Below are 24,319 nucleotides of genomic sequence, written 5' to 3' on the forward strand. Positions count from 1 at the left end.
AATGTATTCAGGCCTTTTTGAACTTCTCGCATATTTTCCACCATTGTTCAAATAATAACAATTGAAATACTGAGATATTAGAACTGTTTTGTTTATTTATTACTATTTTTAATATGTTTTACTTACATAATAAAAAATTGTTCAAGAGGTTTAAATCTCTCTTATTTCCCAAAGAGATTTCGCTTCCCAGCCTTTCTAAAATAATATAATCAGAAGCATTATGGTATACCAATCCTTACATTACAAAATGTGTTTTTCCTACAGAAAAAACATACAGATATCAACGAGGATAAAATCTTTTTTACTTCTAGGCTTTAATCTCCTACTTCACTAAATTAACAAAACTTGAAATATTACCGTATTCCATCGTCTTTCTAAAATTTGTTCTACGGGAAAAAAATGTAATACCTAGTATTATCCGGGAGTTCACTTGCTCCCAGGTGTTGTATCCGCCCCTTAAATTAACAAGACTAAAGTGTTATGATATAAAAACTGTACTTTTCTCAAAATTTGTTCTATCTTCAAAAAATATTTTAAAAAATATATAGAAAAAGAAGAATTCAGGCTTTCTTGCTAAAACAATCGTTCCTCTGTTTTGTTTCTCTTTTCTGTGTTTGTTTCTCTGTTTTGTGTCGCTCTTCTGTTGCTGTTTTCAGCATCTCTAATCAACAAAAGTTGAAATGTATGATATCCGAACAGTTCTTTTTTGAAAATGTATTATATTTTTAAAATAGAATATAGAAAAATAAAAGCAATTTAGGTCATATTGCTTTCACTAAATGCTTATAACCCTAGCCCCTTCATACGCAAAAATTTAAATATTACAACACTGGAATCATTCTTTCCAAACATGTGTTCTAACTTGTTTCCAATATGTGCCCTTCCAAGAGCCTCTAGCTCGTTGCAATTCAAATTGAAAGCTTGAGATATTCAATCCTTCGTTTTGCCATCTTCGAGACCATTAAAAACTTTGGATCGTATTGCTTGCTATTTAGGTATTCTTTATACTTTTAAGCACCTTCATTTTTGTGATTCGGTATATTCTAATTTTATTTCAATCTATTTCATTTTCATGGATATGTTTTCTTGATGATTTTAACTTGATGAGGAGGTCAGTTAATTAAAATTGAAAGTAATTATTTCCCGATTTTGATGGTAAAAAATATTATAATGTTCAAACCTTTCTTTGTCAAAACACGTATTTTTTGAGCGGGCAAAAAACTATCTGTGCCCTTCTATCCTTCATAATCTTCAGTTGTTAGTAGTATAAAAACCTTAGGTTCAATACCCATTTTGCTTTCTATGAAAGTAATGATTCTTTGGCTATTGCACCTGAGGGTATGTTTTCCAGGATGAACATGTGTTTCTTGTTAAATTTATGAGTTGAAAGAGTGGATTTACTGCAAAATACATAGTAAAACACGGAATTGAGATGCATCACAAAATTACAACAAAGAACTGGCTATTGAACCTGAGGGTCCCCTTTCACGGGTTTTTTGATACATTAAAGAACGGCTACTCAGAATGATGAATGTGTATTCACGTTAAATGTACATATTGAAACAGTTAATTTATTGAAAAATTCATAGTAAAAAATATGTTTAAGGTGTTTTATTCATTGAATAGTTTGATGCTATCATGAGGATTACCCCGTCTCTATTAATAATGATTTCTCAACTACAAAGGGAACCACTGTTTTACTATTATATTCTCATCGAATCCAATATTTCATCGTGAAATTTAACTGTAATTACCATGATGATTAAATGTAAATTTTATTATCATTTTTGGTCATCATTATTTTCAGCGATATGTGTAATATATCATTGATTATTATTTAATGTAAACAATAATCATTATTTAATTTCTATAATGTCAGTTTAAACTTCAAAATAATTGTTGTTGCTTTACTAACTATTAATCACATCATAAATAAAAAAAGGGCTTATCTCGAAAACTGTGCGTTCTAGAGCATTTTTAAAACACGATTTTGAAAGGCTTAACTGAAAGGGTGCTTTCAGTTCAGTACTGGTGCGTTTCAGAGTACTTCCTGGAACGGTAGCCGCTAGTTTCATGCGTCTAGGTCCAACCATTCTCGAGACGCACTTTTCTCACAATATTTTTTGTATTTGATGATGAAATAAAATAAAGATATTTTTTATTTTCTAGTAACCACTCGGTTAACAGTTTCGATCACTTTTAAATTTATAACGAAGTTTTGAAAAAATCGGTCATCATTACTTTCAGCAAAAGTGAGATGATGTTTGATAAAGGTTGTGGATTGTTTATTTTCTTATAGTTGAGATAGCTAATGACGTTATTTTAATATAAGAAATGGGTATATCTTATATTTAATATTGATATCTAAAAAAAGAGTGTATCTCGGAAACGGTGCCTCCTAGGCCAAATCGAACGCGATTTTAAAAGGCTGTATCGAAGGGCACTTTCCGGCTTCCTGGAACGATGGGTTCTAGGTCCCATGCATCTAGGTCCAACCGTTCCCGAGTTGCTAGCGCGAGCGAAATTCGCGTATGTCAGTTCAACTCAAATCTATTTTTCATTATCAATTTTTCAATAAATTTACTTCTTCATCTTATAAATTTAAGAAAAACTACGATGAGGTTCCGCACGAAAATGGGGTAAAAACATCTGATTCTTTATTGTATATGTTCCTTCAGATTTGTGAGACTAAAATTATTTCATATAAAGCCGCAAAATACAGTAAATTTATCGATCAAACAGCTTCTACATCACAATTCATAGTTTGTTATAAATGTATTTTATTATAACATACTACAGACTGTCTATGACATCAGGGAATTCCCTATAGCAGCTGTTAATCATTCATAATTAGTTGTTTTTTTTACATATATTGATTTAGACAGATATTACAATAACAATGATCTTTAATCTCTACTTAATGTAATTTTTTATGCATGCGCAGTAGCATATTAATCGATGTAGGTTCCGAACAACTAAAAGATTCATATGGTATTTCACCAATTTTAAGCTAATTATCAATACAAATACGGGGTTTTTTAACACTACAAAATTATGTAAAAATGGTGGGAAACGATTTTTAAAGCATGATATCATAATAAAGAAAGGAATCAAAAGAATTGATTGAATTTTACAGTAATAAAGCCGAACCTCAGATTTGAGGATCGTATTTTTATGAGGTTAAAGGTGATAATTAAGACGAAACAACTAAAATTATTGCCGGTATGTATGTTTATAAGAAACTATTAATTATCTGCATTTCGCATACATTAAAAGAATAAAAAAAATCAACTGGCTGGCTTTCGAACCAGTTGTCAGCGGGTTGCGGCTATTTGTCTCCTTAATCCATTCGGAAACTCGAGTAAGATGATATGTATCGTAAAAATTGTATTACATAAGTTACATATTATCTTTTACGTATAATAAATATTAACAGCAATACCATACGATCATTACAATTGTTCACCTTATTTATATTAGATGTGTTTTCATGATGGTTCTAAGTACTCGGACCAAGTAAGCAAAAAAAAGAGTGCCTATTTAACTAAACGTTTTTAAAAAAGTTATTGCAGAAAAAATAAAACTTTTTGTTATTTCAACTAGATCTTATTTAATTTTTTTTTTCAATCTCAATGCAAGTATGTTATATATGTACATTTAATTCATTATCTAAATGTGTAACATCAATACCCTTATATACGAATATAAAGATCTTTAGATTGATTAATTTCATTCAAATCTAATTGTTTATATATATATATATATATATATATATATATATATATATATATATATATATATAAATAATTTATTTTTATTCAAATACATTATTGGTTACAGTGGATCCATGTTAAAATATGTTTAAGTACAGTACAATTAATATCAGTTAGAATGTGTAAACAATAAACTATCCGGTATTGATAATGCTATAACGTCTTCACAAAATTTATTAGTTTTTTCATTACAAGTTTTTTGTAACATAATTTATTTTGTAGCGTCTTTTATTTTGACTTTTCTGTGTTTTTTTAGAGATTATATTTCTATATTTATATTTATCTGTATCTACTGATTTGTATTCATTAATTTTTTTTAAAAAACGTACCATTATATAAACCTTTTGTTTTTATATAATCATACGATACGTTGTTATTTGAAAAAACGATTAAATTGCACATCTAACAATGATATACGTTTTACTGTAATACTGTCGTACGGAAGACGTAAACGTTTACAATACTTGAAATCTTTTATTCCAAGAATATTCATGTAAAGGAATTTGATTTAACGCTAATAAATCGAAAACAATAATACTGTTATCATTTTGATTTTTATTTAAAATTATTATTTTGTTTTATATGAAAAGATAATTGATATTTTGACGAATAAACATCAATTCTATCTATATTGATTGCTGCCTTTACAAATAATGAAATATCATTGGTGTTTGTCATCCAAAAAATTGCTTGTATGCTTTTTATATTTTATATTACAAATTGGTAAAAAACGTTTTACAAACGCCAAAGTGGAAAAAAATAAAACTTTTTACACAAAACACATCATCCATTGATAGCGCTTTCGAAAATATAACCGAACAGTATTTTGAATTAAAAAAGCAGTTAAGAAAAATTGTATCTGTTTCTGGTTTTGTTGATCGTATCAACACAACTGAAAATCAGCAAGCATTAGATGGATCTGTATTTAAACAAACGTTGGTGTTGCCTACAACCGCTGCCTTTCTTTTAATAAAACAAAGCAGTATTGGTGATTAATTTGCTAGAGGTCGTCATAACAAAATCAATTGTATTTATTTAGCGCAAATATATTCTAAAATACTAAAACAACTGATACTGGACAGTCGTAATTTCTTAATTTTATTCAAACAAGACGAACTGATCTTACAACCCATTTACAACGAACACGTAAACGTCGATGTGTCGTTTGATGATTTTAAATCTTTATGCGAACACGTTTGAAACAAGAATAATTACGGTTTTCTAGTTATCGATAGAAAGTCTAATAAAAATAAGGTCGTTGTAGAAACGGCATCAATAGATATTTATTTATTTTATTTATTTATTTATTTTCGATGATTGAACGCTCAACATCGCCGCAACGACGCTGAACAACGTCGCGTATTGCGAATAAATTATTTATTTGAATTAAATGTTTTTTTTTTATAAAATCATATTGAACAAGGATTTTCCCTATCCCCGTTACTTTTTAATCTTTACATAGAACTAGGAGTTAATGATGTTAAAGAACAATTTAGATCCAGAGTAACAATACAAGGTGAAAAGATAAAAATGCTAAAATTTGCTGATGATATATTATTAATTCTAGCTGAGAGTGAAAAAGATTTAGAAGAAACAATGAACGGGATGGAAGAAGTCCTACGCAAGAACTACCGCATGAAAATAAACAAGAACAAAACGAAAGTAATGAAATGTAGTAGAAATAACGAAGATGGACCACTAAATGTAAAAATAGGAAGAGAAAAGATTATGGAGGTAGAAGAATTTTGTTATTTGGGAAGTAGAATTACTAAAGATAGCGATATTAAATGGAAGCAGGAGCGATATAAAATGCCGAATATGATGCTGGAAACAAGGCCGTTTCAAATGAAATCATATCCATAATTTAAGAACTGAAAGATGTTGAATTTATTGAATAGAGTATTTGTTTTTATATTATTTATATATATATATATATATATATATATATATATATATATATATATATATATATCATGTAGAGGAATACGCGGCAAAAAAAGGGAAGGGGAGAAAAAGGCCCACCAGGGATCTGTTTTTCAATGAATGATGTTGGAAATTATGATATGAAAGATCATAGATTGTGTAATGTATCTGATCGTGATGAGCTGAATTTTAAACAGGCTAAAATTATGTTTAACAACTAATCTTAGACAACTAATCTCGGCGAGCAGTTTGTCGGTTTGGAAAGACTGAAGACGAAAGACTTGATGAAGACGATAATCGACTATGATGAAATCATTAAAAAGTACATAGAGGATGAAACACTGAAGGCGACAGACGAAACTGTAAAGTTCATGAGAGATTCTTCCAGCTGCTTAAAACAAAAAATGAATAGTTTATAGATGATGAGTTAAATAGTAGCGTTACAGAAGATCTCTTGAAAGCTACCATCACGGCATATGTAGAAAATAAAATGCCAGAGATTAAATCGATTATCGCAGAAATGATTCTCGAAAACGAAATAACAAAAAAGCAAACTTCATTAAAGTAATGTAAATATCATCAACCGGAATTCCGACCGATGGGATTTTAGCGGTAAAGATCTTCACCAACTGATTAGATACATTAAAGAATCATTAACCCTGAAATTGTAGTTATAGATTGTACTGTTTATTGTAAAAACGTGGTGAAAAAGTTGCTTTATACGAAATATTTTGTCCACTCGAATCTGAAAGACCAAAACTGACATACGTTAAAGAATCATTAACCCTGAAAATTTTGTAGTAAAAGATTGTTGTATATTGTAAAAATATGGTGAAAAAATGAAGTTATTCCATCGGCTCGAACTTTGGCTGATGAAAAAAGCCGCCGCTCAGATGTGAGCTTCGACTTTTTCCTAATTTAAAGTCGATCCAATGTAACCAGTAATGTATTTGAATAGAAATACATTTTTTTAACATATAGATATGAAGAAAAAGAAGAATACGAAAAAAGGATGCGGTATTATCGGTTCTGTAGTCAATAAGGCTGTAGATTTATTGCCATTTGAGGTGCATATTCCAGGTTACAATTATTGCGGGCGGGTACGAAATTAGATAAGAGGCTGAAACGCGGTGATAAAGGTATCAATAAATTGGATGATACTTGTAAACTGCACGATATAACTTATTCAAAATAATCGGATAATAAAACCAGATCGGTAGCCAAAAGAGCTTGAGAACGTGTAATCGCGCTGGATTGCAGTTTAACAGAAAAAATGGCGGCGTACGCTGTAACTAACGCGATGAAACTTAAATCTAAATTTGGCGGCAGATTGAAACTTAAGAAAGGTGGTAGATTAAGATTAAAGAAAGGCAGCGGTACTACTAAGAAAACTAACAGAAAAATATAATTGATTCAATACCGAAACGTGCTTTATACGATTACGAATTGGTTGAATATGCAAAACATTTGGAAATTCCATATTTTAGAGGTGTTTTATGCGAGACGCGTTACCAAATAAAGATTAGAAAAAAATGAACGCGCTATAATTAATTTAGACAGTTCAAACGGACTCGGTACACATTGGGTTTGTTTTAAAAAATCGATAAAAATATAGATTATTTTGGTAGTATCGGGGATGCGCATCCCCCTACAGAATTGATTTATTATTTCGGAAGCTAACATAAAATTCTACTAGATATCAAGCCGATGATGGTGTAATTTGTGGTCGATTATGTTTAAAGTTTTTAAGCGATCAGATGAAAGATGTTTTGTAATCTTGTTTTTACTTCTTAGATAGACGGAGATAAGTAGCTTTAATTATATCGATGAATGATACCGGTTATGAAAGATGTTTTAAATAAATAAAATATTAATCTTGTTTTCTTTTGTTATATATATATATATATATATATATATATATATATATATATATATATATATATGTATATATATATATATATATATATATATATGTATATATATATATATATATATATTGATATGTCGATACGCTTTTCAATTGAAGGTAATAAATAGTTCAGTGATTAAAAAAACATTTTTTCTACCAACAGACCTTTCGAAAGAGGAACATGAATTGAATTTCAAATGGTTGATAACAGCTAACATTATTCCAAATGTTAAAAGAAATAAAAACAATAAATTAAGTTTCACTTTTGATGAAGATGTGAAAAAAGATGAAAACATCAATAATTTTGTGCTAACTAAAAAATATTACATAACTATACCGACAGGCTGTTATGAAATTGAAGATATTAGAGAATATATACAAACTGAAATAAAAAAAAAAACTTTAAACAATCTATTGTAATTAAAGCAAACAGTAATACATTACATGCTGAAATCAAAAGTTCGGCGTGGATAGATTTCTCAGATAAAGATTACATTATCGTTCGTCTGATGAGCTATGAATCGAGACTGCTAAAACCGAATGTAAATCACGTATCCGATAAACTGATAAACAACGGCCCTGAAAATAAAATATGTGTAAAATGTAATATTATTTTAGGTAGTTATAAAATTGCAGATATAGATCTATTTTGTATGATTTTCCATTAAGTGTAGATCCGAGTGACATGACTGAAGAATATTCATTTTATATTAAATTTGTAATTAACCAGTAGATGTGAAACAAATTTATAATTTAGTGATATAGTTAACTGACGAAAATGATAATTTATTAAATCTAAGTGGTGAGCGAGGGCTCTTGTCGTTGGTATTGAAACAATTAAATAAACTATTGTAATTGAGTTTTTATTTTGCTATAGATAGATAAAATAATGCCTCTTACGATATTCAATACTGAAAGTGATGATGAGGTTTTTATTAAAAAATGTAACAAATTGACTGAAAAAACATTAAAAAATTAAAATCTCTAGGATTTGAGATCGTTGATGGGAAATTAAAATATAAAAACAATAAATTATTGAAATGAAAAATTATAATTTTTGATATAGATTCTATAATGAATTATTTAAGCGTTAAAAAAATGCACATTCAGATGAATCGTTAACATATAAACAATACCACAAATGTTATACATAAATGGATAATGTTTGTTGTATTAAATGCATGTATCTTTGATGTGACTTAAATATGTAACTTTGATGTGGTAAGGACGTTAGAATTGCTATAAATCAACCGGATGTATATACTGTTGCTGGCGATAGTTTTTTGATTATTTGTGGAAAGCTTGTAGGCGATAACCGGAAAAATCAACAACATCAGAATTAGTTAATTTTGCAGGAGCATATTTATTCGAGGAGGTACAGTATCTTATAAACGCAAGAAGTAGCCAGCACAAGAAATGTAGGCGTGCAACGATAATGAAAAATGCGAATTCCATGACAAATTCTTTAATTTCATCGCCTGAAAGAGCAGGATGGGTTAATTGTAAAAATAAAATTCATATAGATGATAATGGTAATTTTACATTATGTATACCATTATCAATATTAACGGGGTTTTGCCGAAGACTATAAAAAAATAGTCATAAACAATAGACAAGAATTGGTGTTGAAACGTAGAAATAACGTCTTGAACGCGATACGTGCTACAGTTTGAGACCATTAATCTAAACTAGAATTAACAGAAATCATATGAGTTGTACCATATTTAAAGGCGGCGTATGATTATAAATTGGAATTAGTTAAATTTAGAAATAAAAATAAAAAGAGCTATCTATGAGATTTAGAAATTGGGAACTTCATGAAAATCTAGCAATTCCGCAAACAAATTTTATGACACGGAACATGAAAACATCATCACAATTAGACAAAACGATATGTTATTGTAGGTATTCAAACCTATAGGAAAGATAAGGCTACTAAAAACGCGTCAGAATTTGATTCTTCTAACATGAAAAAATATTAAAATAATAATAAATTCAGTCTCATATGAAGGTTTACAGGGGAATCGGATGTTGATGTATAATATGCTTATAGAGTTTCAAAAAGCATATTATAGAAATAACGATTCACCGTACACATTTTCAGATTACAAAAAAAAAAGTATCCGTTATATGTGATTGATTGTTGGCGACAAAATGAATCTATAAAAATAGGCGTTGCCAATTTGAAAATTAAAATTGAAACCGAAGAGAATTTCAAGCCGAACATAATTGCGTACTATTTATTGATATATGACAGTGTTGTTGCTTACTCACCATTAATTGGTAATGTAATAAAACTATCCGTCGCTGAATAGATCATAAGTCAAATATAGTAATATTATCTTATTTAATTCATTTAAAAAGAAGCGTGAAGGACCGACATATAGATAAATTTATCATCAAGGCCGCTGTTAGAGATTATTTTTTAACTGAAAACTTCTTTAGGCGCGTTGTGCGGAGATTTTGGGATAGACTTTTGCATGGGAAAAAAAAGAGCTGACTCGTAATCGAAAATCGTCACGAGACGCTAGAGCTACATATATATTATAAATCGTTAGTTCTCAAAAAATACAACAGATGGAGCTGATGTGTGACCGCGTACTTTAAAATAGTTTAATATAGGTTTTTTTTTAAATTGTTGGTGTTAGCTAATTTAGAGATGAAATAATTTTTAACAATTAAAAATTAGTTTGAATTGATAAAATATTTATTTTTAGCAGTAATAATTTATTTTAATTAAATACCTACTTAATAACTTTTAACTCTGTTCAAATAATCTCACATCAATCAACGCCATCTCTTGCCTTTTAAGAGAACTAACCAAGACGCACTATGTATATTGTACATTTCTAAAATTCTAGATACATACAATACAGTACATTAGTACATACTAATAAGAAGGCAATAAATTATACGTCTATAAATATATACATAGGCATAGTAAAACGCAACGCGGTAGATTAAGCATATATTTTATTCGCCATTCGGGATATTCAAAAGAATAAACTTTTTTTTTACACTTACAATTGCTAATAATTTACTTATAGTTAATTCACTAAATTTTATTATTATTAATATATATAATTATTAATTATATATTTATTAATATAATTACAAATTAAAAACATCCACTAAATTTATTAATAATATATATGAATAAATATATATGAAGCGAGAATATATATACGCATTTATGAGTATAGTATAATATGTAGTAGCAGAGGATAGAAGGTGGGAGAAAAAACTGCCGGTGTTCACAATAATTCTCCCTCACTATCTCTCAATATACATGCGTATACGTATAGATTAGTATACGATAAAGATAGACTCTGAATTGTAGTTAGCCGTACCACGTTGCTGCTCGGTTGTGCTTGTATACATATATACAATGGGATGCTTGTTTATTATATGTCAAAGTGTTTGTTTATATGAAATATTTCAATACGTTCTCATAACAAAAAAAAAAATATTGCGTCAAATTGGTTCTAGGGATCAAAGGTTAAAGTGGCTATTGAATGTAAACATTATATACTACTTGTAATATATATTAATTCGAAACGATTGCGATCCCATACAAGTTTTCACTTCGGTCTTAAGGACACAAATTTTAATTTATTTTACATTAACATTGAAAATATTTTTTAATTTTATTTGTTAAAGTGTATGTATATGAAATTATTTTAGTCCCGCAAATCTACAGAAGTAGATTCTGGGAATCCCCGTCAGATTTATATAATAAAATACATTAGTGATGTAGATCACGCAAAATAAACTGCTTCATCGATAAATTTACTGAATTTTGTTGCTTTATATGAAATATTTTGGTAGTTGGGATGCCGACGGTCTGATTTATAAACATTAACAGCTCACGTGATTGTCAACTGCACTGGGCACCGAAGAGGATACATTAAAGAAAATGATGCTTGGGGAATTCCAAGAATCGGACCATTGTAAAAGATCTAGGAATCCCCATCTCATTTACGATTCTTTAATGTATCTATATAATAAAATACGGGGTTATCATAAAAAAATGGTGCGGTTTCAGTAATTCATAGGAAGATTGTAGGGAAATTTCTAGATGTTATATTGGTATCCCTGAAAGCCTCAAACCAAAAAGTTTGTTTATCAGCAGTTGTAACCACAACGTCAGTTCTTGTATTGTTGTTGCGGTGAATTTAGTGAGTTACTATGTTCTCGGATAAAGACAAAGCAAAGTGTGTTTTATTGATGGCTGAATTAAAATCCGTAATTTTAGTTCAACGTGCGTTTCGACGTGAATTCGGAAGAGATCCACCACACAAAGTAACATAACACGTTGGTTCAAACAATTCCAAGAAACTGGATCAGTTAAGAAACAGAAATCAACCGGCAGACCAAGTGTACCAGACGAAACGGTTGAACTAATTAGACAATCGACAATTAGAAGTCCTGGGAAGTCCATCCCCCGTCGAAGCGTCGAATTAGGTATTCCAAAATCAACAGTTCACAAAGTTTTACATAAAAAACTGAAATTACACGCTTATAAAATGCAGATACTGCAGGAATTGAAACCCGATGATGGTGTAAAACGTTACAATTTCGCTGTTGAAATGTCGGACAGAATAAGTGAAAACGAATCATTTTTAGATGATATCACTTATCATCAGACGAAGCTACATTCCATGTGAATGGGTGTGTTAACAGACATAATTCACGAATATGGGGGTCTGAAAACCTACACGCAATTATTGAGAAACAACGCGATTCGCGTAAAGTTAATGTTTGGTGTGGTGTGATGAAAAATCGTGTAATAGGGACTTTCTTCTTTGCTGAAAAAACAATTAATGGAGTTGTGTACTTTGACATGTTAACCAATTATTGCTTTCCTCAGCTGGATGAACTCGAAAACATTCATCGGCTTCATTTCCAACAAGATGGTGCTCCCCCGCACTTCAATGCATTGGTCACGGACGCTTTGAACGAAAAATTTGGAGATCGATGGATAGGCCGGCAAGGACCCATACTTTGGCTTCCAAGGAGTCCAGACCTGACACCTTGCGATTTTTTCTTGTGGGGGTACATCAAAAGCGTTGTTTATACACAAAAAATTCGCGACCTAAACCGCTTAAAAAACAGGATTAATGAGGCAATGACAACCATTAACGAAGAAATGTTAAGTAATGTTTGGAGAGAAGTTGAGTATCGTTTGGACATTTGTCGAGCGACTAAGGGCGCACATATTGAAATTTATTAATTATGTAAAAAAATTTTTGAGACGACAAATTTGAAAAATAAAAAACATAAACTGTAAGTAATTCTGTTTTAATTTAAACCATGTTCAAAACCGCACCATTCTTTTATGATAACTCTGTACATTAAATAATAAACTACGACTGTTGATGCAGAACCTGAGGGTAAATTTCCGATGAGAATATGCGTTTGTTGTTAAATTTTCATAGTAAAGAGTGGATTTTGCTGAAAAATATATGGTGAAAGAGGGATTTAGGTGGATACAAAAACATTCATTAAGAGGCAAGGAAATTAACGTGACAACGTCGCGTTAGCGTTATGAAAATAAAAAATAAAATAGCGTAGTACTATGAAAAGTAGTACTAATTAATCTCATAATTTCTTTTTAAATTTTTCCTCTGATGAAAAAGTAATATTAAAAATATTAACATCCTCGGCTTAGTTTCGTTCATGTTAGATAGAGTGTAATTCTACTAAACTTTAGCGACCTTGTTCTTCGGCTCTTAATTAAAATACTTTGCAAAATTTTCTTGTAACCAACATCTTTTCCAAATTAATTAATTATTTACTTATATTTAAGATTAAACGTATATTCTGCATTTGCCTCCAATTAAAATACAGATCTGACAGTATTCAAAATGCTATTAAAAGTAATACTTGCCAAGCATTTAGTAATGGATTTCAGTAAATGTACAATCATACCGATTTTTGAGATTTTTTTTTTTTATTGCGAATGATGTAATATTGGAAATAAGCACAGAAAAGAAGAACTGGATAAATGGAAACTTACGTATAAAAAGATCAAGAATTCCCATTCAATGATGAATTCCGATTCAGTATGTCATTAATGTCATATGATATATCGAATTATTAATTCATTATAACTGCAGATAATTAAAGCTAATTTTAAGCAAAAATAATGCTTCCTACTGTATTATTCTAAAATTTCAATACCGTAATGAATGTTAAATGCGTACAAATAAATTATGGGTAGCTTAAACATTTTTAATAAAAAATTTTATTTTTTTAGAGATTGAAAGATTAGTTAAAATTAACATTCAATTGAAATTCTACGATATGAAATCTTGTTAATTGAAGTTTTTGCTTGAATTTTGAAATAACATTGTTTTTCAGTAGTTTTCCGTTAACAAAATGATTTTTATGATTTAATTTTTTTCTATCTCAAACTGAGATCGAAAAAGCAGATTAATTTTGTTTTAATAATGTATTTTATCTACGCAGAATAAAATATTTTTGCTATCAATTTCTTTTATAATAATTTATTTTGTATTTGTTGTACTACTGCTTTTTCTACGTAAACAATTAATTCATTTTGGTTTTTATATTCGGTACATGGTTGGCTTTTTTTCAGTTATCAAGGGTGTACAATAAATTCAGTAAAAACTATTTCACAATTTTAGCCTAAAAAATTTAAAGTAATTTTTCATCTGGGCGTTTACTAATTTTCATAAATTATTGGGAATATAAACAGTTTCTGGTGTTCTGCGAAAATATAGTTTGCTGGAATTGTTAATTTATTATATTACGGATTTAATATTAAAAATAATTGATAACTAACCAAGTACTGGCCGAAGTGGTAAAATAAATGATGGTTTTAATTACAAAATGTTGTATTTGAAGAAATAAATAATCTTTATATTAATTCAAGGATAATAAAATTTACGATAAAAATGAAGATGAAATGAATGATTTAATTTATTACAATTGAAAATTAAAGGCCCTGAGTGGGTTGAATGTCTCCCTAAGTGGAGATATGTTGTATTCTCCTGCTTGAAGCAAATCAATAAATGCTTTAAGCTTGTACAGTATTCTACTTTGATTTCATAACTAAATTTTTATTTACTTTTTATTTCTTTTAAGTATTTAAACTTAAGTTGAATCTTCTTTTAAGGTAAATATTTGCCAGGTAAATTTTAATCGGTATGTTAATATATTATTTTTTTTTATTAATAACAGGTAAATATTTTAAAATATTTTTGCTATCAATTTCTTTTATAATAATTTATTTTGTATTTGTTGTACTATTGCTTTTTTGTTTTTCATCGAAGAAAAACTAACCCCCTCGGGTTAATCTAGTCTTCTTTCTCTTTCTGTTTAGCCTCCAAACCACCGTAAGGTATTACTTCAGAGGATGAATGAGAATGATATACATGAATGTAAATGAAACACTAGATCGCGGATACCGGTGTTCTTTGGTGGTTGGGTTTCAATTACCACATATCTCAGAAATGGTCGAGCTGAGACTGCACAAGACTAACTTCATTTGCATTCATAGATATCATCCTTTGAAGTAATACCGTACGATAGTTCTGGAGGCTAAACAGAAAAAAAGAGGTCTGAATGAACTTAACATATTAGCCTTACATAGTTATTTAGCTATTTACCTTTCTTGTTAAAAATGTTTATTCATTTCGTTGCATTCGCTGAGGAATTTATGAGACCAGCCTGTTATCTGATACGTTTATAAAAAAAATGGAAATCATAACTGAAAGTCGTACCGGTAAGGATTACATATTTCAAAAAGACTTCTAGCGGCTATCGATCGAAGTATGCGTTAAAGAAAATTTAAGAATCATCAAAGTAAAATAATTTTGTTATTTTGCAGGTGCAAGGTTGTCAGCCTGCAATGGGTTACAGCTTCGCTGCTGGTACTACAGATGGACCCGGTGCGTTCTCTTTTAAACAAGCTATGAAGGCAACAAATCCTTTCTGGAATATCATTCGTAACTTTATTGCAGGCCCTAGCTCAGATCAGGTCGAATGTCAAGGAATAAAACCGATCCTCTTGGCTACGGGAGAGGTAAATTATTTAAAATAGTTATTACCTCAGAATTAAAGACGTAATAATTTGTATAAATTTGTATTAGAGATGTTATCCTTAGTTGCCAAAAATATGTGCATGAGAATAAAGAAAAAGAAAGTAATTTAATCCGTTCTTTATAACAGACAAATTTATTTAAATATTGACTTTCTCATAATTTTAATAATTTTTTACTGATGAAAGTGGAAGAATGAATTTCTGTACTCTTTATCGTATCAAATCTGAAAGGATTTTAATTCCAGAAGTTAAACGTTAACGTAAAATGGTGTAATCCGATTTGAAGGATGTCGTTCAAAGAAGTATCACAAATTTAATATCATTCAACATTTATTTTGTCATTCTGAAGAACTTTTGTGTTATTAGGACAATATTTTACCTAATAGCACAATCTGTGACGCAATGTCAGTATTATTATTATTATTTTTATTATTTTTTTTTTTTATCTGATATTTTACGGGCATCGACTGCTAAGGTCATTAGCCCTCGTCACAATCTTTAAAAGAAATTACTATCACCATCTGGATCGTCATATGTAAGGGTGTAAAGGGCCCTTACATTTTATTTAAAAGCACAAACTTCACAATAAACATTAAAACATGAAAGACAAGGACAATCACAAACACTTACGGGGTGTAAAGGGCCCCAATATTAAAATTTGAGATAGGTTCTCAAAAGACCATGAAATTAAAATTAAAATTAAACTTATCAATACCATATCTTTCTTTCTTTCTTCTACGAAGTCTCATTTATAGTTTGTTTAAGCACCCTCGGAGCGACCAGAACCGCCGTTGAGCAGTATATCAGTCGTACCAGGGTGCCGTGGCAGTTGAATCCTTCTTATATCAGGCCATAGGCATGCACGGCGTACACCCATAGCCTCGCGCCCTCAATCCACCCTTGAGGGTCCCCCATGCCACCATCGGACACACCCCGACTCACTGCTCTTGAATGCAGGTGAGCCAAAATGGCCTAGGCAACAGGGCTACCTCCCGTCACTATACGTGCCACGCTTCGACACTCCCTTATATGTATATATAAAACTACCGCTTAGAGTATCTTTTACCACAGCTTTAAACTTCCATTTTATAGACTTTTAAGAAGTCCACTGGCGTGTAAAAATGCAACTATATTTTCTTCATTTCCATTATCCAGATCAGCACTAATATTATTTTTAAGTCGGAACCTCTTTCTGAGGTCCTCATATATGGTACACTCTTCTATTAGATGCTTGATTGTCAGTGTTTTATTACAAACACCGCACATTGGTCTCACTTCGCCGGTTAACAAATATAAATTTTTTAATCGCGTGTGACCGATTCTAAGTCTGGTCACCGCTACTTGTTCACGGCGAGTCAACTTAAAGTCGCTTTTCCATTTATAAGGAGAAGTTTTAACTGAGTTTAATTTTGTATTTAAACTCCTCCATTCAGCGTTCCACTTGCTTCTTACTATGTTTGTTAGACGGTTTTTAACATCTGCCACTCTTACAGGAAATGCATCCAAATCATCGCAGACTGTTGCCTTTCTGGCAGCTTCGTCTGGGATTTCATTACCTGTAATACCAGCATGCCCCGGAGTCCATACAAATACGCATCGTTGTCCTCGTTGTTTTAGTATGTATAAAATGGACAGGATGTTTGCAATTAGGACATCCTTAATGTTCTTGTTCCGAATTGCGACGAGTGAATGACTTAATGAATCGGAACATATTAGCAATAGTGCTCTTCGCAATAGTGTTCAGTGTAGCGAAGAGCTTGCTGAATTGCAGTGAGTTCTGCCGTGTTGACACTGGCCACATCTGGCAGTCTCCAAAAGTGGGCTTCTTCATTTACATGTATCGAGCATCCAACACCATGTTCAGTTTTAGAACAGTCAGTATAAATTCTAATATATTCTTCGTAACTACTGACGGTTGACAAAAATTCCTGCTGGATGATCACTGCTGGTTTCTTTTTTATTTCTCCTTGAGAGAGATCCAAACTTGTATTAACCGCTGGCAAAAGCTATGGAGGTATTTCTCTAGTAGAAATCGCTAGTGTCTCTGGTAAAGCAATTTCATATTTTCTTCTTAATTCGTGATACCTAATTCCCGCTGGTCTGGAATAGGTAGCACGATGTTCATATACTGCAGCCATAGGATGATTCGTAAACAATTTATTATTTATATGAGCAGGGAAAGCCCATACATGTGCTGCATATCTTAACAAAATGATCTCTCTTCTCTAATATAGTGGCATTATTCCGGCTTCGGACATCAGACTAGCCGCCGGACTTGTGCGGAAAGCGCCTGTTGCGTATCTTATTCCGTTGTTATGAACTACGTCTAACTTTCTTAAGTGCGACTTTCTAGCGGATGAATATACGATACATCCGTAATCTAGTTTAGATTGAACCAATGCTTTATACAATCTCAATAATGTCTCTTTTTCTGAGCCCCAATTTAAGTTCGATAAACATTTTGTAATGTTTAGGGCTCTTTTGCATCTATCACTCAAGTCCTGTATATGTAATCCCCATGTAAGGGATTTATCCAATACTAGTCCTAAATACCTTACGCTGTCTTTATATTGTATTGGATTATCATCAATTGTCAACGCAGGACTTTGATGAGGAATTCTCTTTTTACAAAAGTGTACACAGCACGTTTTTTCTGGTGAGAATTGGAATCCATTATTCCTTGCAACTTCATTTAGAGCATTGATCGCTCGTTGCAATTTGTACCTCACCATAGCAGTCTTGTTGCTGGCATACATGATTGCCAGATCATCAACATAGACGCTTTTGCTGATTTCTACTGGAATGGCTAATATCAATTTATTAATGGCAATGGTAAACAAGGTACCGCTCAACGGCGAACCCTGCGGTATGCCATTTTCCAAGATTCTTTCAGATGAATATTCATTGTTGACGCGTACTTGGAAGGTACGGTCATTCATATAGTTGCTGAGCAGTATGGGCAGATTGCCACGAATGCCCCATTCATGTATCTGGAGCATTATATCATGACGCCAGGTCATATCGAAAGCCTTCTGAAGATCAAAGAAGACTCCGACACAATGTTTCCTTGTAATAAAGCTGTTATATATAATGTCCTCTAAGCTGATCATTTGATCAGTGGTAGAATGGTATTGCTGAAAACCTGCTTGATACGGTGATATCTTTTTCCAAAACCCAGACGAGTCGATTATTAATCATTTTTTCCAATATTTTCCCCATAGCACACGTCAAAGAAATAGGACGATAGCTATTGGGGTCTGTTAAATTTTTATTTTTCTTTGGTACTGGAACAACATGAGCTTTTTTCCACTGCTGCGGGTACGTTCCATCCCGCCATATTTTGTTATAAAGTTCTAATAATCTACGCTTTGCAGTGGTATTCAGCTGCCTGATCATATTATAGTGGATTTCATCCGGACCAGCAGCTGTGTTACCTGGTTTTTCCAACGCTTTCGCGAATTCTTCCATTTTAAATGGTACATTATATGAGTAATTATACTCAGTTCTAAAATTTAGTAGACCTTCGAGTTCTTCTTTTTTGGTTCGAAAACCTTCCTCGTAGTTGGCCGTTTTGCTGGCCTTTTCGAAGTGATTGGATAACAGCTCTGCAATTTCATATGGAGTGTCTTTTATTTCATCTTCATCTTGAAGGCTAGTTATGAGAGCAAAATCATTACGCCCACAAATCGCCTTCACTTTCCTCCAAATATCTGATGCAGTAGTAGTTTTGTCAATGGATGACACGTATTGCTGCCAGGATCGTTTTTTCGATTCTATCATAAGACGTTTTGCGTACGCCCTGTATTTCTTAAAGGCAACAAGATTTTCTATACTGGGACGCTTCTTAAAGGTGTTATACGCCCTTTTCTTTCTTTTTATAGCTTCACTTATTTCATCGTTCCACCATGGAACGGGTTTTTTTGTAAGTTTCCCAGATGTTTTGGGAATATATGTCGATGCCGACTCAATTATTGTATTTGTTATGGCGTCGACATCGTCTCCGATAACTCCAGTTGTTTCTGGGAGTATCGTTCTAGCTGTGAAGCTCGTCCAGTCTGCCTTTTCAAATAACCATCTTTTAGGGATGGGATATATTGTTCTTGTAACATCAGTTACAATTTGCACCGGGAAATGATCGCTTCCATGCAGATCGTCTATGACATGGAAGCTGTACCTCGGTGCTATCGATCCACTTATAAGTGCAAGATCTATACAGGACGTCGATCCATCTCTGGCATTGAAAAAGGTTCCTGATCCGTCGTTTAAAATAATAAGTTCTGAATTCCACGGGGATCTACTCGATCCGATCCCCAGAGAGAATTATGAGCGTTAAAGTCACCCACCAGTAAAACAGGTGGGGGAAGCTTGGAAATTAGTCTTTCTATGTCATCCTTATTCCAATCATAATTAGGTAAGTATATGCTGCACACAGTGATCTGAAGCGGTCGCTTCATTCTGACGGCGACCGCTTGTAGGTTGGTGTTTACAACAACCGCTTCGGTTTCGGCGGAAATGCGTTTCTTGCAGACAGATTCAAATCGGGTCTACATCATGTACCAAGCGTTGGAGCTCATGGATGTTTGAAAAACATCCATTGATGTTCCACTGTACTATCGACTCACTAATTTTTAATTAAATTATTGTCTGGGTTTTCCTTTCGGCTATCCTTTTTTTCGCTTCTTCTCCATGTTGCGAACAGCAGCATGTTCGCGGAGAAGGTCGTCGCCTGTAAGGCTTCCGGTCTCCGTGTCGGAGACCACCGAAGCCGCCGACGACAACGGATATGGATCGGCGCCGGTTTCAGGCGCCGATTGAGAGGCGGCAACCTGGCCACTCCCCGACACGGGGATCGCACCGGTCACCGCCTGTGGGAGGGGGGACACTCGCTCTCCCTGTGTGATTTTTTGTGGCCTCTGGGGTTTAGAGGCCAACTCAGTTGCTGGAGGCTTTGGAGCCTCCATAACAGTCTCTGTAGGAGTCACCTTTTTCTTTTCATCAAGAATCTCACTGAGACGGACTTGACATTCTGCTTTGGCGTCCGTTTTCTTGAGAGTAAGAGCAACTTTCTGTGTTTTATCTTCAGGAGGCTGTACTAATATCTTTGGCTTTATTGGCTCTTTACTATTGAAAGGTTTCATTTTATTGTCTATAATTCTTTCAATCATATTAGCCAAGGTCGGAGCAAGTTTTCTTATGAGTTGACCCTCATCGACAGCAACTGGAGCAGTGACAGGAGCGGCAGCCGCAGCCTGAGCGTAAGTTGTTGTTGCTCTAGGCTTACGGGCGTTAACTATCTTCTTAGCATGGAAGTAGCTGACCTTTTGCAGGGTTTTAACTTCCTGCACAGCTACTTCATCTTTGTAGACAGGACAATTCCTTGATCTACAAGAATGCGCTCCTTTGCAATTGATACATGTAGGAGGCTCTTTACACGGCTCTCCCTCATGCACCTCTTCACCGCACACGCATATTTGCGGTCTTTCGCATCTAAGAGCGGTGTGCCCAAAGCGTTGGCACTTGAAGCACCTCATTGGCTGTGGGACAAATGCCCGCACATCCAAACGGTGAATCCCCGTTCTTATCTTTTCTGGCAAAGTAGGCCGGTTGAAAGTGAGGACATGAGAAGCTGAGGGTAAGACTTCACCGTTCCTTCTCATATTCAATCGACGGCACTCTATTACTCCTTGTGCTGCCAGTTCCTCTACAATCTCTTGCTCCGAACAATTTAAAAGATCCCGACAGACCACAACATCCCTTGAGGTGTTGAGCGTGCCGTGGGGATCAACACGTACAGCTAATTCTCCAACTTTCTTCAGTTCTAGAATCTTCTGAGACTGTATATCATTAACAGTCTCTACATGAAGTCCCGTGGAAGTTTTTCTTATTTCTTTAACAGGGCCTCCAGCACATTTGTTTATTTCTCGAGCGATGAGGAAAGGACTCACCCTCGAGAAATTACCTTCTTCCTTCATAATAACCAAATACTTAGGTTTTGGGATGCTGCTCTTGAAAAAAGCTTTCTGCAAGCTTTTCCTAGCCTCAATCTCAATCCTCTTAATCTCCGTACTCTTTCGGCGTTTCGCCTCAGGCGAAACAGCCGGTTCTAAACGAGGGTGTTTGCGTGAACCCTCTGCCACGTTTAATTGTTCAGTTTCCATGAACAAATAATCCCTGTTGTAGTAAGGCTAGCCACCGGGGTACACCCCCACTCCAGGGCTACCAACCCTGGACGTCCGTTCCGGTACTCCGGTGGAACCGGCATATGTCCTGGCAGAGAGCAGATGCGCAGTCTCTGCACTGACTCCAGGCCCCTACACACCGAAGCTTTCAGGGCTCCCATGCTCCGAACATGGGCACCTTAACTACATGCTTGCCATCGCGGGGGGCATGTGGACGACGAAAGGTCTCCGTTACACTGCAAATAACTTTGACCGTGGCCGCCACATCGCCAGCTCTAAAGGCGGTATTAATCCATTTCCGTAATCGTTAAGAATGTTGTATCTGCAGGTGGCCGTAAAGTCCAGTCTTGTAATTCGGCCTATAGATGTAAATTGACCGAAAAAAGCATATCCGAGAAACAACACTCGGAACCACGTTAGCCAGCTATATGTAATGTACTTGAGTATAGCTGTTGCCGCCCTGGACGTGGAACGTAGATGTTGTGTTATTATTATTATTATTATTATTATTATTATTATTATTATTATTATTATTATTATTGACCTTGGTCAATGATACAACATAATAGTAAATAATACAACATAATTTGATTTACGTAAACAGTTTGGGTCAGCAAATTTTCATGGACCAATACTGTACTAGGCGCACTAAATCTTGGCTGATGAGTTTAAAATTGATAACTCGCTTCATAATAATCAATAAAATTTTCGCGGATCATTCTTCAATCAATTTTCTGCTAAAATGTGTTAATTTAATCTAATTGTTGAAATTTCTCTTTCGAAAAAGAAGAAAACCTATAGGAAGATTATTACCTTTTATAATAATATTTCCCCCTAAGACGAAAGCCCGTGTGAATATGTACAAAAATTCTAAAAATACAGCCAATTATTTATTTTTATTGTGATCTCGGACACGCGCTTGCTTTTATTTTAAGAAGGATGAAACGGATGAAATATAAGTGAAAAAATTCCAAATTCTACCCGGTAATCTATCCCAGACCATTTAATAAACTGCTCAATTCAAACTAATCCAACTATCCGATAAACGAATATCGTTATTACTACCCGATTAATAATTGTTTGAACCGTCACTTTTTTAAGTTATAACTGTTTTAGTGAGAATATTTTAGAATTTAAAACCTGTAAGTCGGTTTCATAATCTGAGTAAAAAAAAAGAGTTTGTTAATGAAAAACAAGTATTTATTACCAGTTGCATACTACGTAAAGATCAATTACCGTGCACATATTTACTCAACAGTTACACAAAATGTCATAAACGTCAATAGAAACAAAATTAAAAAGGCATTAATAAACAGTTATGTTAAAGAAGAGATTATTATTATTGTAGAAAATTATATATTTGTAAAAAAAGAAAAAGAAAAAAAATTAATTTTAATTTTTCTGCTTTTATTGCTTTTAGTTTATATTTACCGCACCACATGCCTCTTACTTTTAGCCCTGCCGAACATTGTGCAGTTGTTAAATTAATACTTGTCTAACAAATCTTTTATTTTCTTTGAAATACACTTTCAAATTTGTTTACAAATTGTGAATTATCGAAATTTCATTGGATGTTGCATGTCACTTGTTAATCAGTAATGATCTTTGAATAGATATTTTCAGACGTCTGAAGTAACCAAAAATTCTAAGAATAAAATGTTATCTTAATTATTTTTCACGATTTCAGTCTTTCTATTTAACATTTAAAAGTGTTATTATTTATAGTCTTCCTCAATTTATTTTACAGTTTATTACGGTTATTTTAACAGTAATGTAATGTATTTTTATATTTCATCTGACCATAAAAATTTCCTATCAGGCATACCGGAAATAAATATTTAAATGCTTTAAAAGATGAATTATTTTAAATTTAATTATTGATTATGCTTTACTTGTTTTATATACCAGCTACAATCCTATTTCCAGGTTATGCTATGCGTACTGCTCAGTTATTTTTTAGTTAAGTACTCTTAGTGCAGAATAAGTTATAATTTTCCTTCACAAAAGTTATTGAAAAGGAATTCGAATGCAAACCTATGTTCTCTCATATAATTTTATTTATGTTCAACAATTTGAAATTAGTTTCTAATAAGGCTTTTTGATTATTTTTCTTTTCAAATTTTTTATAATATTTTAGTATACTTATACAGTTCTCAGTTTTCAAAAAATCTTGTCCTTACTGTACGTAAAAGGATAATTTCATTCAACATTTTGAATTGAACTTTTAACTTTTACAGTTAAAGAAAGTTTCAAATTTTAATATTTGAATAAAAAAAAAAAAAATTTTAATTTCTGTCAGACAAATCTGGTTTGTTTAATTGAATGTAATGTTTAAAAAGTATGGTGGTTCAAGTTATAGGTAGTTCATTATTTCATTTAGGAACCACGCACTGAGTTCTATCTATGCATTACCAACTATGAAGGTGATGAAGAAATTCTAGTTAATTAATTTATTTTTTGCCAATTT

The 24,319-nt window shown here is 32.6% G+C and overlaps 1 protein-coding gene across 2 annotated transcripts in view; it reads left to right on the plus strand.

Moving 5' to 3' along the window:
- CDase (neutral ceramidase) overlaps positions 1 to 24,319 on the plus strand; it is a 307,463-nt gene that overhangs the window by 168,104 nt on the left and 115,040 nt on the right. For both annotated transcript variants that reach the window (XM_075373680.1, XM_075373672.1), the window contains exon 9: positions 15,461 to 15,655. In XM_075373680.1, the coding sequence (XP_075229795.1) occupies positions 15,461 to 15,655 (195 nt within the window). The remainder of the gene's footprint in view (positions 1 to 15,460; positions 15,656 to 24,319) is intronic.

Source organism: Lycorma delicatula, chromosome 1 (assembly GCF_047948215.1).
Source record: "Lycorma delicatula isolate Av1 chromosome 1, ASM4794821v1, whole genome shotgun sequence".
Classification (NCBI taxonomy): Eukaryota; Metazoa; Arthropoda; class Insecta; order Hemiptera; family Fulgoridae; genus Lycorma; species Lycorma delicatula.